Source organism: Chrysemys picta, chromosome 8, assembly GCF_011386835.1.
Source record: "Chrysemys picta bellii isolate R12L10 chromosome 8, ASM1138683v2, whole genome shotgun sequence".
Taxonomy (NCBI): Eukaryota; Metazoa; Chordata; order Testudines; family Emydidae; genus Chrysemys; species Chrysemys picta.
This window is the reverse complement of record NC_088798.1, coordinates 37,148,781-37,168,098: the sequence shown is the minus strand read 5'-3', so window position 1 is coordinate 37,168,098 and position 19,318 is coordinate 37,148,781. Positions and strand designations below refer to the sequence as shown.

Here is a 19,318-nt window from a genome sequence, read left to right as displayed (position 1 = left end):
TCCCTTCTGGCCTTACTTTATTAATATCAAGATTTTTCCTTCAGTACTATCAAACACATAACTGTTTCATAGTAAATGTGAAGTCTCTACAGTTACCCTTCTAATATATCAATTTCTTCCCAGTCCTCTGTGCCCCGTGCCTAACTGTGTTTACAGAAACACTAGAAATGTGTGCTCAAGTAAATAAATGTTGAATTACAGTCCACGTGCTATAGAAGTACATGCGACATCAATGCCAAATGAGTTTGCACTTAATTAGAGAGACAAGGTGGGTGAGGTAATCTCTTTTATTGGACCAACTTCTGAAAGAGACAAGCCTTCGAGCCACACCGAGCTCTTCTTCAGGATGAAATATTTGCTGCTCCTACCACTGTACTATTAGATATTCTATTGTTTCATTTCAGAGAGTTAGCAATCTATTGGGTTTACTTAAGAAGCCTCAAAGGGTAGGTGGTTATCACCCCATATGCTATTTTTGGAGCCTGTTTGCCTTAACAATACTGGCTCAGTGCATGCTCTATTCTTTACCAAGTTTGAGGGTTTGCTCGGAAAGAGAAGGTAATAATGACAGATCTTGTTTTTATCAAATCAGATATAAAACAAATTATTACCATAACTGAGTCATATTTAATGCACCAACTTACAGATCTTCATATAGCAGATGCAATCTTGGAAGAATTAAAGAATACCAGGTTAAAGAAAAATCACTTAATGAGATGGAGGGGTAGCCTATTTGTACTTCCCAACACATGTCTGCGCACACACTGATTATTTCCTCTAGATTTATGTATTATTCTACACTTTAGAACAAGCACTGGATAGCTTTGAAAAACTACAATAAAATTTATCAGTCAAGGCAAAAATGAATTAATCCATTCTTTATCGTGATATTCAGAATGGATTGAGGTGATTTAAATCACCAAGTGGAAAGCCTCAATTTAAAATCACTGATTTTAAATCAACTTTTCCTTTTGTATTTCAGTTATTTTCTAAAGAAAGGTGCATTCTCATTGATTGATATAACCATTCTAATATGTTGATTTACAACAAGAGAGAGCCTTTAAACTAGATTTAGTAAATCTTTTTGCTACCTGGGAGGGTACACCATAATTGTATACATTTATTTAAGGAATTATATGGCCTAATATCTTCAGATTCTTATTAATTGTACATTTTAGTATGTTAGGAAACAGTGAATGATATATTGCTTATTTACTAGATAATTTACTTTTTGCTCATATTTGGATCAAGCTGCATAAAGATGGTAACTGGAATTTAAGGAAACACACAAAACAATATATAAAATTTATTTGTATTAAACAAAACAACCTTAAACATTTTATTAAGAGAAGTTTATGTATCAAAAAATGTTTCACTTACAATTAAATGATTTATTAAACAGAGGGATTAACTGTAGTCAGTGAAGTAAACTGATTATTTCAGGTCAGTCTGGGAAAGTTTTCAAAAATGTCTAAGTAAAAGTGACAAGAGTCTTGCCTAACTCTTGAAAATGACACAATCTCCTAAATTACTCAGACTGACTTATTGTGCCATATTTATAAAGCTTGACCTCAAAAGTTAGAATCAGGGATAAACATCTAAGTTTTTGACAGAGGGTCATGGATTCAGCATATATACTTTTTATGCAGGCCTTAACATATTTTGTATTAAATTCAGATTTTATTTTAAACAGGTTTATTTAAAAAAAGAAAATTATAATTTAATCCAAAGTCTAATTTAAATCAAAACAATCCAATTTTTAATTTAAAAAAAAAAAGAATCATCGCTTCTTATTTTAGTCATCTGTTTTAAAAAGAAAAAAAGTTATGTACCCAATGTAAGGCATCAAAGAATTTTGCAAGGCCCTACCTAGTCTTACAACTGGAGCCATGTGAGTGAGCACCAAGCGGATACAAAGGTCAACTAACTGATCGCCATATTTGGCATCAGGAAGGAATTTCCCCTCAAATATTAGCAGAGACGGGGGGAGGGGGTGGCGCTTCCCTTCCTCTTCAGCATGGGGCATGGGTCACTTGCAAGTTTAAACTACTGTAAATGGTGGATTCTCTGTAACTTGAAGTTTTTAAATTATGATTTGAGGACTTCAATAACTCATCCAGAGGCTATGGGTCTATTCTAGGAGTGGGTGAGACTAGATGATCATGAAAGTCCCCTCTGGTCTTAGTCTATGAGTGTAACTCATATGAATCCAAATTCAAAATCAGGGCCCAAAAGCCAAGGAATTAGGCCCTAAGTCTACAAACACTTAAATGTGCACTTGCCAACATCAAGAGTTCAAATATTATGAGTCAGACCTCAAAAAATTATCAGAATGGGTTAAAAGTTTTTGTTTGTTTTTAACTGAGTTCATTTTATTTTCTGGCTTCTAAGCGTCCACCACAGAATCATAGAAGATTAGGTTGGAAGAGACCTCAAGAGGTCATCTATCCACATCAATCCAGTGGTTTTCAAACTTTTTTTCTGGCGACCCAGTTGAAGAAAATTGTTGATGCCCATGATCCAACAGAGCTGGGGACGAGGCGTTTAGGGTGAGGGAGGGGGCTCTGGGCTGGGACAAGGGGTTTGGGTGCAGGGTTGGGGCACGGGCTTACCTTGGGCGGCTCCCGGTCAGTGGTGCAACGGGGATGCTAAGGCAGGCTTCATGCCTGTCCTGGCACCACGGACCATGCTGCGCCTCAAAAGCGGCCAGCAGCAGGTCCAGCTCCGAGGCTTCTGGGGTGCAACAGCCAGCAGCAGGTCTGGCTTCTGGCCACTTCCAGGGCATAGCGCGGTGTCAGAACAGCTAGCATCGTCGATGGGACTTTTAAGCGTCCAGTCGGCAGCTCTGACCAAAGCCGCCGCGACCCAGTACTGTTATTTGAAAACCTGCTGTTTGAAAACCACTGATCTAGTCCAAACCTCTGCTCAAAGCAGGACCAATCCCAATTAAATCATCCCAGCCAGGACTTTGTCAAGTCATGTTTCCACATTTTTTTCCTGCAACCATGAGGGCTAGAAACTTGTTTTAAATAAACAGTGAGATTCTGGACTTCAGGAGCTGTGGTGTTAAGAAAACAATCACCAGATTCATGATAGTTCAGAGACTACTTCCATGAATGTAGTTAATCATATGTGTGAATGTTTGCACAATCTGGGTCTATACCAAGTTTCAGACACTAATCATTTTGTCCCCTCCTCTATCAAAGTACACGTAAATTTAAATGATACCTATTCTCAATTTGATTTACATGCACAACAATGGTACACACACTCAAACTGTTTTGAATAAACTCAAGTTTGAAACTTGTGTACTGGTGAGCATATTTCAATATATACTGTATATAAACCATGCCTGTAGATTAAATATTTAGATATTATATTTGTTATGTATTTTATTGGTACACATGACTGTAAATGTTAAGGGCTGTACTTAATTAAAGATAATAACTAGGGGTTTGATAATGCAATAAGATCTATACAGACAGGCCTCTGCCCCCACTTTAGGACTGTGTAGGGAAACTCGCACTGACCCGGGCACATTACACTGCAAGATTGGGGTTCTAGGTCAGTTGCCTGTACAATAATAGAATTGTGCTTGCACCCATAAATTTACCAAACAATTTTACCTAGGTGCTTAATAATGACAAATGCCAATAATGGTTTACTGAGGAAAAATTGCTGAGAGAGTCAGAACCCAGATGTCCAATATCCAAAATTACCATAATAGTTCCCCTATTACAAAAAGTGTAACATCTGGGAATACTTTGATCCTAAAGCTGTCCAACTTCTATTACTGGCACAAACTGAATAGAAACTTAAAAGTTAGCAACTTTCCTTTAAAAACGCATCCTAACACTATTACAGTACTTAATGGATTGTGAATCCCCATTGGGAAAAAACCAAACACCTCTATGCATGCCAGAGAACCATTAAATGCAAATTCCTGGGGAGCGGGCACCTAACTCCTTGTTTTTAAATGGTTGTTTGAAACATGAGTGGAAAACAACAGCTGCCTACAAGAATTAGAACACTACGTGCACTTCAACTGCTTGTCTTTCCTTTTTCTACTCAGTTACAATCCCTATTTTCTGCTCTTTAAAACAAAGCAGATGGTGACGTCTCAGGTTAATGTGTGTGCAACGCTTTGAAGAGGAAGAGTGCCATTTCTCTGCCAAGCTTCATTGCCATTGCCTAGAGCAATGAACAACCTGCAGGACCATGCCCAGGTAGCAGAGGTCACTGTACCTGGATTGTTGCTCCGACTCCACGTCCACAGGAACCTGCCGACAAGTGCAAGATTGGGGTTCCCGGGCCACTGACCCCCCGCCCCGCATCAGGGTGATGGGGGGGTCACGGGAGGGGAGGGCCGACCCCGCTGCGGGGTGTCTGCACTGGGCAGGCTGCCCCATCCCGAAGTGCAGGGGGCGATGAGACGAGCCGGGGGCAGCTCCCGGCCAGCGGCAGCTCCAGGGCACTGGGCGGGGGAGCCCCGCTTGCCAGTCACATCGCCGCCGCTCTGGAGACAAGCCCTGGCGGCACCACAGACGGGGCAGCGCCCGGGGCAAAGTGCAGCGGGGGAAGGAGGGCGCGGGGCTGCCCGGCGGGGAGAGGGGCCCCGGGCCGTACCTTGCTGAACACCTCCAGGTCTTCCTCGTCGTCGTCAAAGGCCAGCTGCTCCGGGGAGGCGGGGGGCGGCGGGGCCCGTGCTGCGCCGGGGGGGCCCGGCCGGGGCTCAGCAGCAGCGGCTCCTCCCCCGCCGCCAGGCGGGGAGCCGGAGAGCGGGGGCCCCGGTACCCTGCTCTCAGCCTCCATCCCTCTGTGGCAGCCCGGCCGGCGGCCCCTGCGATTGGCTGCCGGAGTCCGCCCCGCCCCGCCAGCCGCACGCCCAGTGCGCAGGACTGGAAGCGGCTGGAGGCAGGGAGCGGAGCCGGGGACGGGGACGGGAGGAAGAGACGTTCCGCGGAAAGGCGGGGGGAGAAGACCCGCCCCAGGGACTGGCGAACCTGCTGCGTGCGCGCGTTGCACTCTGGCGGCTCCCCACGCTGCAGCTGCATGTGGGAGGCGGAGCGAAGTAGCTTTCCCGCCCGGGCTGGGCTGCAATCCGGGAGGCCGCAGGCGACAGGGCTCCCCGAGGGGTGGGTGGGGAGCAGACCGCCGCCCTAGCAGCGGGCTAGGCCGCTCCCAGCCTCTGGCGTCTGGGCACTCCATGAGCCTGAAGCATCTCTGCAAGGGCTGGCACCAAGCCAACCGAAGGGCAGGGAAAAGTGCAGCCCAAAAGCTGCTATAAAGCGTCGCTGAAGAAGAGCGCAGTGTAAATTGGAAAGCTCGTCTCACCCTCAGAAGTTGGTCCAATGAATAAAAGATGTTACCTTCCCCCACCTTGTTTCGCTAGCAAAGCCTTGCAGACAAGCATGTAGAACTGCCTCCCCTTCACTAGCGCCAGCCATTTCTCACGTGCTTTTATGTGCAAACAGGCTGAAAACACCACGTTCGTTCTGTAGTTTATTGATAAATAGAGCTAATGTTGCATTTGGTCCAAGGAGTTAGCTAATATTTGGGGTCTTGTTAGGGCTGTTTCCATTAGGAGGAAAAATTGACGCTGCAAGTCGGGGGGACGGGGGAGGTTGGTTTGATTTTGTTTATTTACAAAAAATGTGAACACACATTTCCCAAATCACCAGTAGAAACAAACATCAGCAGGCATCTTCTTTGCTCAGCAAACCCCAAGTGTGCTTCTCAGGGAGCTCTGTGTCTACGAAGCCCTAGTTCTTTTTCATCTCAGCCTCAGCATCACACTCACATCTGCTTCTCTGGCTTTCTGCCACTACTAACTCAAACAGGTTGGAAAACCATTGCCAATATTCTTGTCCCTGTGTTTGCCATTTTAAAAAATACCCTTATCCCACATGGTTTAGCTCTAACCTGCCATGTGCCTTGGACAATCCCTCTGTTGTTTGAAGCTGTATGTGAAGGGACTTAATTGCTCTTCCCAATGAGCCTGAAAGAGAGTACTTGGCACAATCACTGACTTTAGGTCAGGAGTTCTTTGGATCAAAGACTCGCTTGATAGCAGCCAGCCATCACCACCTTTCAACATAACAATGTATTACATTATTATATACATGTATTATATTATTATGTGGTGGGGTGAGGGGTAGCTCAGTGGTTTAAGCACTGGCCTGCTAAATTTACAGTTGTGAGTTTAATCCTTGAGGGGGCCATTTAGAGATCAAGGCAAAAATCTGTCAGGGACAGTACTTAGTCCTGCTGTAAAGGCAGGGGACTGGACTCAATGATGACCTTTCAAGGTCCCTTCTAGTTCTATGAGATAGGTATAACTCCATATTTACACCCAAAGAAGGATTTTAACAGGAAGGTTACAAAGTCCAGCCCTCAAAAATTAGAAAATGCCAGTATTAAGGTTACTTATGCAACCTTAATTCAGGGGCCTTTTGTGCATGCATTATGATATAGTCTTTAATTACATACTGCTTTTCCACAGGTCCCTTGTGTCACTCAATGCACAGGTTGGATGGTGCTTTGGGAATGAATCAGGGTTGTATTGAGAAGGAGGCTGTTGCCTATAGAACGCCTGCCTCATGTTGCACTTGTTAGAAGGACTGAAATAAATAAGACAGAGGACCACAGGGAAAGAAAGGATGGTCTCACCGTTAAGGAAGTTGAATGCTGCCCTGTAGAACTGGATTATCTCTCTCTTTGCCACAGGGTTCCTATATGATGGTATAAGGAAGCACTTAAACCAAATTTCACTGCTGGCCACAAGCCACTAATTGCATGTTACTCATTTTCTGGATGCTCAAACACTTGGGTCAGGTTTGTAGAAGTCCTGAGCACTAACAATTGCAACTGAAAAGTGGAATGGATTGAAACTGTGTTTTGAACACATGAAGTGCTATAGAAAGGTGAAGTACTCTAAAAAATTAGGCCCTAGATATCTCAAGTTGTGCACCCCAAATTAGTAGACAATTTTAACCGTTTTTGCCTTAACACTCTTGTGCCTCAGCTATAAAATGGGAATAATAATACCACCTGATCTGATGGGTGTTGCGAAGATAATTTATTCATATGATGCACTCAGATGGGGAGAGTACCATAGGAAAGACCATGAGGAAATTAATAATTCCATATTCAGTACTGTGTATTAAATATTATCTTGATCCACACAGTGAATGAAAAGAATAAAAATAAACATTGGATAATACTCATTCACTCTGTGAGGTAGGGGTCTGTGGAAAATAGTATGACATCATATAATTGGAGACTATCATAATGCAGACTCACCCTTAATTCTGGCATTTCCTGATTTTTGATTGCTTGACATTGCAGTCTTAACCATGTTGTTTTAATGTAGTTTTTAATGTAATTTCCTATTTAAAATAAATGAATGGACAAAAAACCCACATAAATTCTACCACGTGGAAACATATTGACCCTCAACTTGGGTCATGAACAAAATTCAAACTTTTATACCCACAGCATAGACTCCTTGAGCTAGACAGAGAAAGAACTGGTAGTAGTAGTAGGTGGTTGTCCTCTGTGGAACAACCACTAGAAGGAGATGAGACACATTTTTTTCAGGGGGTTTCACAACTGTTTGCTGACAGCAGAGAAATGTAGAGTGTCAGGACTCGTGGGTTCAGTTCTAGGTTCTGAAGGGGAGTATAGTTGCCCCAGGTCTGCTCCCCTTCCAGTCTGCTCCCCATCTTGTGGCTTTTGCCCTTCTGCTCCTACCCAGACCCCAAGAGCTCCTTCCCTTATATTATTATCCAACATCCCCCAACCCAGCTACTGATTAAAGCTAGCTAATATGAGCAAGATGTTGGAACATTCCATCTTATTTTTCTCAACCTTATTCTTCCTGCATCAATGATAAGACAAGTTATAGCTAGACTATCATCTGTTCATTTCTCTTTAATATGAGTGGTAGGTGAGTTTTCTTTCTTCTTCGGTTTTCTTTTCATTGGTGTAGAATACATTATACTGTGCCTCATCCTGTATGTCTTCTGTACAGGGAAAGTACCTACATGCAGTGTAGTGCTATAATTTCTAATTTGTTTATATTCAGAGATTATGCTGTAAGACAATATCAAAAAAACAATAAAAATAAAGAATTCCAGGCACAACACATCAGCAGTTGAGAAGCCTAATAAACTAGGGGACAGTCAATCAGTGAGAGTATAAAACTGATATAAAGTAGTCTCAAATACTAAAGCTATCATGTGTATCATTTCAATTTTTCGACGTTTTACCGGTCTCCTTGGTTCTTTATTTCTGTTTGACAGAAATTTCACAAGATATTTTAATTGGATTTTTTTGTATTATAGCTTTTTTATTATCTCATTAATCAAGTTTAGCAAGACATTATATTTTAAAATTCCTGACTGGTAGTGTTTATCTTTCTAGATTTTATCTATATTTGAAGTACATTCTGTGAGGAAAAGGTATTCTTTTACTTCACTTGAGGAAATTGTACTCTCCCTGTACTTAAAACAGTTGTTTGAATTTTAATCATCATTTTAATCACTGATAAAAATCCAGAAGCCATGCTACCATTGCTGGCTCCAGGCCTGCTGTGATTCCTCAAAAAGGGGGTCACAGAATAAGGAGTAAAAGTGAATTTAGAGCAGTATCAACTTCACAGATCTTGCTGATGTTACCACTGGTATTTCCTCTGGATTCAGATGGGAGCCGGTTACATAGAGCAGCAGTTCCCTGGCTCCGTCACAACTCATGCAGGCCCAGCCAGGGTTTGTGGGAAGAGCTTCTACAGACTCCAGAGGAGGGAGGAGTATGCTGCAAGATTGCTATCCTTCTAACTTTGTAGGCTGACTGATTGTGTTATTCAGATATACTGTAGATAGCATAAACAGATAACTGCATTCAGCAGAAAGGATTTATGAGTTTAAAACACATAGCTGTGGATCTTTACTCTTCATCAGTCCAAACTATTCAGTGCATTTGCAAAGACTCATTTTCAATAGGCTCCTTGTGTTCCTCAGGTACCTGGGACCTTCATGTTTAATTTAAGACCACAAATTCCCGCTGTGAACATCGTGGAATCAGCTTTTGGAAACATTTTCAGCAAGATGGTATCATAGCTGCCAGGAAGAATTCAGAATGCCAGAATTACTTGTTGTGACCCTACGCCCCATATTCTTCACAGAGATATGCTTATGATATGAATATGGCATAACTAAGATATGTTTTATGCAAGATGGGTCATGTGAGGTATCATTGGAAAGATTATGATTTACTGAATGTGATTACCCAATTTGTATGCATGTATCATTTCTGTATCTGAAGTCAGAAATATTGACTATGTAATAATTACAACTGTGTTTTCACCTGGGGAATGCCCACCAGACAGTATGCAAACAGCCTGGATGGGCCATTAGGAAGGACAGTAGGACTTTGATGATACTAATCTCCCTCCTTCCTGAGACGTTTCCTGGGCTGCTGCTTTGACACTGCAGGGTCATGTTATCACATCAAATGGTACTGGATACCATCTTGAAATGCTGGTATTTTTCCATTGGAAGAGGGTGGGGATCAAACTAGGAAACAAAGGATTTCCACCATATGTAAATCCTGTATAAGGCTGGGGAATAAGTTAATCTTGGTTCTTCTCCACTGCCTCCCCTCCCAAGAAGGAAGCCTGCTGAAAACACCTGAAGAAACAAAGGAACTAAGCTGGGGTGGGGCAGGGCTGAGCCCAGGCTGGGAATGATGTCTGGCCCGCGAAGAATGTACCTGGAGTTTTAAGCTGCAAGCAAGAACTGTCTGTCCACAAAGAAATTCTGCAACCTGCTTAAAACAACATTTAGGGTGACATTATTATTTGTAGCCAGTTTTCTGTAGTTTATTAAGCTTAGTTTGCATGTTTTGTTTTATTTGCTCAGTGATCTGCTTTGCTCTGTTGGCTATCCCTTATAATCACTTAACATTTACCTTTTGTAGTTAATAAACTTTCTTTTGTTTATTTTAAAACCCAGTTTTTGGAAATCTTAACTGGGAGTGGGGAAGCTGTTCATATTCACATTGAGGAACGGAGCGAATTTCATGAGCTTACGCTATGTAGATCTCTATATAGTGCAAGACAATATAATTTTGGGTTTACACTCCAGACAGTGTGTGCACCAGAGTGCTGGGCAATTCCCCGAGCTGAGTCTTCACACACTGAGCTGATTGCAGACTGTGTGATTCTACAGCTGTGTGTGTGTGTGTGTGTGTGTGTGTGTGTGTGTGTGTGCACAGCAGGACATGGTCAGGGAGCCCAGGCTAGTGGAACAGGCAGGCTCAGGGGGACCCCAATACATTAGGTGGAACGGGGGTCCAACCCATCACTCTTGTATTTTAAATTAAAGTTCTGAATAATTTGTGTTAAATATGTTCTTTGTTCAATGCAAATTTTGTATCCAGCATTTTGCAAGTTAAATGTGTTTTCCCTTATATCGCCAAAGTGGTTTTAGATGTGCTGCTGAAAGGGCCAACCTTATATAAATAGTAAACCATAAATAATAACATCATTGATTCTATATTCAATTGTCTAAATCTATATCTGTGTAGTTTCTGTATAGTTTTTCTTTGTCAACCTGGAGTCTTGTTTTTCTCCTATTAAGTATGCAGCCTACCTTAGGTGATTAATAAATGCCTCAGACATTCCCCATCAATTGCTTGAAAATTAAAAAATGTTCTCCCTTTGTGGGGGGAGGGAATCACAGCCCCCTTCCTAGGCCTAGAGATAGTAAAAAAGAGATAGAGTCTTAGGAAGCAATAAGAGGTGGCTATGTAGAGGGGAATCACCAAAGAATATTAATAGAAGACCTAAAAGATGTTCATCCAACAAAAGGACAATAAATCAGACTTATTTTCATGTCATGAATAGTATTATTTCTGTGTATTTAGAAATATATATTTATGCTTTGAGAAAAGATACTCGACAGTATTTTTAAAATCAATGTTAATATTTTGTAATATATATAGGTTTCTTAATTGCTGTAATGGCACTGTGAAATGTCCAATATCTTCAGGTCCTTCTATCCCTGAACACAGTAGAATGCATATGTGATTACTGAACCAGCAGTGCCTACCCCTTTTATTTGTTCACCAGCAAAACTATTTTGTATAGCAATATTGTCAATATCACTCCTACTTGCATTTTTCCTCCCAGCTGAAATGGAGTTCATGCCAGCTAGTAATCCCTTCCAGAGTTTTTGAACAAATTAAATTTACAAACATCCAAGCAGAACCAAACTATTCCTTCTTTCTCATGTGCAGGCTGCATGTGATCCCTTTAGGCCACAATACCACTTTGAATACTTAATGTTGACTTGTCAGGTTTCACTGACTGTTCAGGTATACGAGCAGGGTTAAATCTTGTTTTATTTTATCTGCTTTCTAACCAGGAATAGGGGGCTATAGAGGGATCAAATTGTTTCACTCTCTTCCACTGCTGAAGTGCAAATAATAAGCATATTAGTAAATCTGTTGACATTCAGCACCTTTCAGATGAGAAAATGTCCCTAGATTTGAAATACATTCAAAAGTGGAATTCTTGTCAGGGATCTATATAGTTCAAACAGAAGTCATTATGTTTTCACCAACAGCTATTGCAGGGGATTAAGATCTCACCTTTATATCGTGACATTTATTATGGCCAATTCCATCAGAGGTTTCAAAACAAAGTTATTTGGGCTCAGTCCTCAAACTAAAACTGGGATGGGATAGTTGAAGCTCTCTAGCAAGTTGTCAGTATGCTCAGATTTTGAACTACCAATTATGTTTGAGTAGAAGGATAACCATTCAACTCTTTATTATTATTAAAATTGGTTTAAGATCGGAAGGTTCTTTAACTGGGTCACTATAAAACAGCTAACCTGTCAGGCAATGGGTAACTTCAAGGTTTGTTTGTTTTTCATATTTTATTTTTCATTTTTCAATTTATACAAGAAAAAACATTAACAGACAGCCTGCATTTTTCTTACTGCCTGAGGGAAATTATAATGCATTGTAGCATAATCATGTTATCTGTTTTATAGCTGCAGATCATTTTTATGACATTGTAGATGTTTAAAGCCTTTGTTGAATCAATATCTTGAAGCTTCCCATCCTTTTAAGTTATGTGACGCTGCCAAATTTTAGACATGAAAGTATTCCAGGTAAAACGGTATTGGGTTCTATAATTTTAACAAGATCTAAAAACAGTTTCCAAGCTCACTGGAACTGAAAACATTGATTTTTGTAATGGTTTACACTTTTGTCAAATGGAGTTCATCCATTTAAATCCAACATCTACTCTGCTGCTAAAGGTACAGTTTCTTGTTTCCACATAATTGCAATTCTAATTTTTTGATGAATACTATGTTTCGTAATCTATACATTCAATTATGAAATATAATGTTGTCCTCCAGTCCAGAAGGTACAAAGATATCAGATAACAATATTAATTCTTATATGGTTTATACAATTTTCTTGATTCAGATTACAATATGTATACAGACACACATGAAAGAGTTCCTTCTTGCTTTTTTACATGCTAGAGACATCACTGTTTATGTTATAAACAGTTGTAGTGGGATGTAGATATGTCCCATGATAGCATCCTACAATCTAATATTTGAGTAATTTCGAACACCTGATTCATGAACTTAAGCACTATGTTCTTACAGTACAACTGTAGTAGGTGTCAGGGCACTTTTAGTCTGCACACAATGTAGCTCACCCATTTAAGTAAAATAAAAGAGCTTTGAATACTGTAGCTCAATTTAACACATCTAACTAGGCTCTAGTTAGTCCAGTTTGCTAGAGCATGAAAAAGAAGACCCAAAAAGATATTATTATTATTTATTTAGACCTGTTTATTGGTATTAATCCCCAAGCAGGTGAGTGTCTTGCATCTGTAATGAAAGTATGAAACAGCAAAATACAAGACTTTGTACCTCAGTTCCAGTAAAGCACCCCACACCTTGCAGCCACATTCATTCCATAACAAAATCCTCCAGCCAAACTAAAAATTGTGAACAGATTACAAATTACGTCTTATACTGGACCCTTAGTTCCAGGGAAACACTGGAGAAAACAGGTTCTGGAGGTGTAGGCCCTCCACCAAGAATGCTCTGCCATCAGCTAAGGGGAGTTTGACAAGAGATACTGACAGTGAGAGCAACCTGCTGTTCCTACAATAAGAAAATAGGCAGTTTCTGAGATAACCGGTTTCCAGGCCATTTAGTGCTTTTCAGAGCATAACCACCACCTTGAATTGCACTCTGAAATGAAAATGTAGGCAGAGTATGAGAGTGGAGAACAGGTGTTATGTGCTTACAGTGTCTCACCCCTCATTCAAAAGTGAGGCTGCTGTATTCTACTAGCTGAAGCCTTCAGGAATTTTTAGACGTGCATTGCAGATACAGTTGGGTTTGGAACACTAGAGAGAAAGGATGGCCTGTGGGTAAGGCCTTGGAGTGGGGCTGCATTCAGTTCCTATCTCTGCTACAGACTCCCTGTATGACCTTGCACAAATCACTTAGGGCTTGGCTACACAAGAAAGTTTTACCACTTTAAATGGTGTAATTATACCAGTATAACTCCTTTGTGGACATTCTTATTCCAGTATGAGTGGCTTTTTTTTCAATTTAGTTTAAACCCCTTTCCCAATCAATATAAGCTGAGCCAAAAAAAAAAAAAAAAACCCACCAACACCCTCTTTTATACTAGAATTTAGTTCTTCTTCTGTTTGTAAGGTTTTTGTAATCTTATGGTTTATGCAAATTTGTTTATTTGAAGTTGGTCAACATACAGTTTTAATTAATATATTTCAGCTACTTATTAGGCCTGTATGACAGTTGCTTATTCAGTGCTCAAAAATCCTTAATCAAACTCTTTGACTGGCCAATTTGTATTGTTTCTGTTCCATGACTGGATGACCTAACCTACTTTTAACCATAAACTGAATTTCATTTACTCAGAACAAATTTCTCTTGGTTAAAATAATATTGCCTACCGACCAGAAATATGCTGTAGGAATATTTGTACAAATAAAATGTTAGTCATACAAGACCACTCACAAACAGCAAATAAAGAAGGAAGAAAAGGCTCAATTGAAATCTAGTTTCTCTCATGAACAATTGACAGACATGATTTTACATTATTCATCCAGCTCTGATTGCAGTATTGCAGAAAAGTAGCTTTGAAGTTACAAAGGTCTGGATCACTATGGTAAGGTCTGTAGTACATGGAAATGGTCACAGCTTCTGCCAGAAATACATAAAAAGGGCATTATGTGCTACAGCTGCAACCTGATAATCCAGAAATGGGTCCAATATGCTCCTGAGAATAAAGATTGAAATGGCAAATATTGTACATACATCCCCACTCCCATAAGAGGCAAACTCAGAACCCTGGCTTACTTATCTGGACACATACCCCTACTTGGCTGTACCCCTTTTCTCTTATCTTGGCCACATTATTCCACTCAGTACAACTGTCATCTACTGAAAAAGCACAGCAAGTGTAGTATGCAGGTTCAAGAAAAAGGAGATATAAATCTGAGCTTCATTTGTGTATTTGGACGTTGCAACCTATATATATAGAGAAAACAAATGGTGGATAAAATGGAACTCGGAGAAACCCTACAAGGAGTTACTTACCCATTACCATCTTTGGGTACATCTCAGTCAGGAAGTAACAAACCTGCTGACAGGTGCCTCCATCCAGGACTCTGCTCATACATCTTACATAATTATTACTGCAAAGAGACTATTTCCTGCAAAGCAACTTGCAGCCACATATTACATCATCTACATGCTAAATTTATGGCTGAAAACAGAGTGGTGGGATTCAAGGACACCCATGGGATCAAGATGTAACCAGCTATTCCAACAGTACCTTATTATGGTAGGTTAGGGACAGAGTGATAATTTGAACGGAGTGATCATTAGAACAGAGGGTTACCACTGGTTGTTTAAGAGTCACTGGCAAGCTGCCTTTACAAAATTCTCTTACAAAGAGTTAACAGTTTGCCATATTACTGTCCACACCCATATTCAATGGTCCAAACCGATTTTACCAAAGAGCTGTAGGTGTTGGTCGATAAGCTTTGCAAATCAATCTGAGAGCCACAATAATGGGCCAATTAAAACCCCAGAAGTTAAAAAACAGTTTTTCAGATAGAATCACCATATGCCCCTCTCCAGGCTCTTGATTCCTGGAGATTAGCTCTTTAGAAACCATGAAATAACTTTTTTGCACTCAAATTCCAACTTTCTACCTTAATAGTCAACATAAAATTGGGGTACTACGAGTGACCTAATTAATGCTTTAAGCATCACTTATAATAGTGGAAAATATGATGGAGATATTGGTATCAAATAATAGATGCTTTATCTCCTATAAAATGTGTAAAGAGCATATCTCACAAGACCACACTGCCCTGAAATCTCTCATTTTTAGCCCCAGCCTCAGTAAAATTTCCTCTTCCCACCCAAATATAAACAGTATCAATTGTAAATGAAAGTAGTTAGCGGTCACACTTGCTAAAAATGTAACCTTTTGTTCTATAAGACCAGATTTTTTAAAAGTCAGTTTTAGATAATATGTTGTGAACTAAAGACTAGAATGTGAACTCTTCAACTGATGAATGGAATTTCAATGTAGTATAAATGAAACTGCCAAAATGAAAATTGCAGTTGAAGGAAGTGAGCCAGCAGTTGAGCTATAATCAATACCCAGTTTAAGTAAACAATTGCAGTCTCCCACAGTTAGAACAAGATCCACATAGTCTGACAGAAGTAAAATTTCTTGAGATATAAATTCTGAATATACCTCATGGACTCCTCTGAGGCCATTTGCAACAAATAACTCTCATTTTCACATCTTCCAGGCAATGTCTCATGTAAGTTTATGCTGAGACAATATCCAGTCCTTCCAAATAAGTTGTGTATCTTGGAAACTCTGGAAGCTATGGAACAATGTTCACATGAAGTGAAAAGTCCTAAGGTTCAGAAGTGATCTAAAGGAGCTGCTTATAAATATTACAAAATACACAACATACCACAGGTAACCCTAGCTGTAAAGGCAAATCAGTGGTGTTTGCAATGTTTCAGTATGTAGTACCTTAATTAATATATATAGCATTAAAAATGTTTCTCATGTAATGTATTACATGAGAAAATTACAAACTCCTACACTGAAAAAATACCACTTCAGCAAAACAGAATGTTATATGATCTAAACTAAACTAAAACATTTTGGGTATTTTTGAAATTATAGTTTTGTCTAAAAATATTTCTGGATTTCATATGGTCCACATTTTGCAGAAAGGCATTTTTTTAGTAAATTAACTGTATTTAAATCAAATTTCTGAAATGTGATTGAATTCTGCTGTTTTATTATGAGCTTTGCTAAAATTGTACAAAATAATACCAATACAATTTAAAGAAATCTGCCATGTTGACATGTTAATGGGAAGCTTTTTAGCTTTAGGCCTGATCTTACATTCCTTACTTGGGCAAAAGTATCATGAAGTTTCCAACTGCTTCTAGTTCTCCTCTCTGTGGATCAATATATGTGTAAAACAGAAAGTGTTTGTGGGCAGCTAGTTTTCCAGCTCTTTTCCTGTTCTAACCCAGAAAAACAGCTTCAGACTATAAAAATGGCAGTTGCTCCTGACTGCATTTTTTTCCTCTCCGCTGGCAATGGAGTGCATTTCAGCCAATAATGCTTTCCAGATTATTTGAGCAAATGAAATGTATTTGTATCTAATGCAGAACCAAACTGTTCCCTGTTTCTTGTGGGTCATGCTGAATGCAATTTCTTTGGACCACAGTTCTACTCTGACTATTAATATTGACTCATCAGATTTCAGTGACCATAGTAATATGGATTATGTGGACACAAATAATTCTTATTTGATTCTATTTGCTATGTAGCCATGTAATAGCAAGATACAGTGTGGTCTTATGGCATTGCTCTCTATTTCATTTCTGAAATGCAAGAGATCAGTACGTTAGTAAACCAGCTGACATTTTGGTAAGAATTCTCCCGAGATTATTTAAACAGACACAAGTCATCAGGCGCAGGTATTTTTAAACACAAAATATTTTATCTGAGTAGATTAAAAATGGAACATTTGTTGTTCCACTTACTAAAGTTAAGTGAGTTTGGTGATTTTAAGTCCATTCTCAAAAACTGCACGAAGAAACAGTGTAACATATACAAGATTCAAACTGCCTAGTAAGTACAGTGAATAATCAATATGTTGAGAAATTAACAACATTGTATCTCTAAGGGTCTGATCCTGCAATCTGTAGGCAAAATTCCCACTGAAAGTCTCGTATTAACAAATTTTTACTCTTAATATTACACTTCACTGCATCAGGTTTTAAAAACTTGGGATGTTTTCAGTCTAACGTCAGGAACAAGTATTACCAAATCCCAGGAAAGAAAAGTCGCCAAAACTTATTATATTTAAGGGCTTTATGCTAAGACAGAACCCAGGCCACAGTGCAGGTTTTGACAGGCCTATGAGTCTCCAGCTGCAAGAGCTCTAGGTCAGATTGGAAAGGGTGTGTTCCAAGAGTGGGTCTAATTTATTTTAAAGGTGAAATCACTCGAACCCAACCCCAGAACAAGTACTAGCAATTCTGCTGCTAGGGATAAGTGGAAACTGGAAAGACCACAGAGATCCAGCTGACTGGGAGCCCATGTAGCTAAGCCCAGTTTTTTTCTTTAATCCCCACCCTATGAGATTTTTGTAGGCTCTACCCCTGTGCCATGCATGTCTCTGAGGGATGATGTAGTAGAGAAGCACCTATGAGGCCTTTCACACAATATAATTGCTGGAGAATTGACTCCTAATGAGAAGTCCATAGACCAATCTTGGTCTATGAAGCACTTCCTTGCGGTGGACAGTCCCATAGTACTGTCTCTCCTTGTTTTCAGCTGGGAGGGGAATGAAATAAAAAGCAAAGGTGGGTAATGTAAAAAGTATTTTTCCCAAAAGTACAAAACACTTACTGTATTACAGACAGATAAAAATACATAAATACTTTCTTTCTCTTTATTACTTTTTCTAGTAAACAATTGCTGTGGTGGCCACAGGGATGTTGCACCATTGTGAATGTGGAAGGGGATCCAAGGGAACCTGAATGATCCAGAAAAGCAGAACCTATACTACAATGTTTAGTGTTCCACACTGTGAAATGGTTGGGAAGCAGACAGGTCAGTTCCTTCCATTTTTAACTTATAATTCTGCCTTCCTTATCTGTAAAGAAGAGCCACACACTTTTCTGCTTTACTGATCTCCTGAAACCTAGCAGTGCAATTCTTCCATGTCATAGCACTTCAGACAGTAAATGACTATCTACCATGTTGCATTTTCTTCAGCCTGTGGTCATCTTTGCTACAGTAGTTGATTTTAAGTTGGGCAGGAATCCTCTTTAAGTGGATTCAACAATCTATATTGGAGAATTATTCACTTTTTAAAAAGTTTTATATGAAACTGGAGAAATAGGCTAGAATGTTAGCTCAATGTTCTGTATACAATACCTGAGGAAAACAGCCATTTATTAAACACAGCAATGAACAGAGAGCAGCTGGTGTAAAGTGTTCATTTTCAAATGCAACGTCTTTGAGAACAACTTCTGGTTTGCCTAACAAGACAGTCTGATTTATATTTCCTAAAGTTTCTGAGGTTTAGGGGGCCTGATTTTTGGTGGCAGGCCAACTCTGCTGGATGCAGAGCCCAAGGAGATGGGGCAAAGGTAGCTTTAATATCACCTTTGTACCCTCCCCTATCTTGCAGTCAGCTGGGAGTCACTTCAGCCTGTGGTACGTTTTAGAACAGCCTCAGCACTGCCTTAATTTGAGCCCAGTTGTCTATGCCCCAAGGAGCCTGTCTAGCAACCAGCAAGGATTGTCCAGTGGCTAGAATGCTAGTTTGCGCTCTGGGAGACCCAGATTCAACTCCCACTTAGCATGAACATCTGGTATAATTGTGGGCAAATCACCCTGCTTCAGTTTCCTATCTGTACCCTACTTCACAGGGACCATGTGAGGATAAATACATTACAAATTGTGAGGTGGTCAGATACTTTGGAGAATGGGACAGCAACGAACTGGGCTTATGGTTTTCACAGGAGTGTACCACTGCAATGGCTGTCCCTTAAACCCTCAAGTCTGATAATATCAAACACTGTTCTACTTACTTGGGCTGAATGCGAAACAACAGACAAGGAAAGCAAACATGTCAGCCATGAACCAAAATGCTTTGGGAGAAAAATGACTATTATTTGCCACACTG

The 19,318-nt window shown here is 40.0% G+C and overlaps 1 protein-coding gene across 3 annotated transcripts in view; it reads right to left on the bottom strand.

Annotated features, from left to right (window-relative positions):
* The window catches only part of SNX7 (sorting nexin 7), a 53,654-nt gene extending 48,712 nt beyond the window's left edge, over positions 1-4,942 (bottom strand). The window contains exon 1 of one of the 3 annotated variants that reach the window (XM_042840616.2): positions 4,627-4,942. In XM_042840616.2, coding sequence (XP_042696550.2) covers positions 4,627-4,812 — 186 coding nt within the window. In that variant the 5' untranslated portion in view covers positions 4,813-4,942. Of the gene's footprint in view, positions 1-4,245 lie in introns of all 3 variants that reach the window. The other 2 variants (XM_024107354.3, XM_065554271.1) reach the window with 2 other exon arrangements.
* Between the last annotated feature and the right edge of the window lie 14,376 nt (positions 4,943-19,318).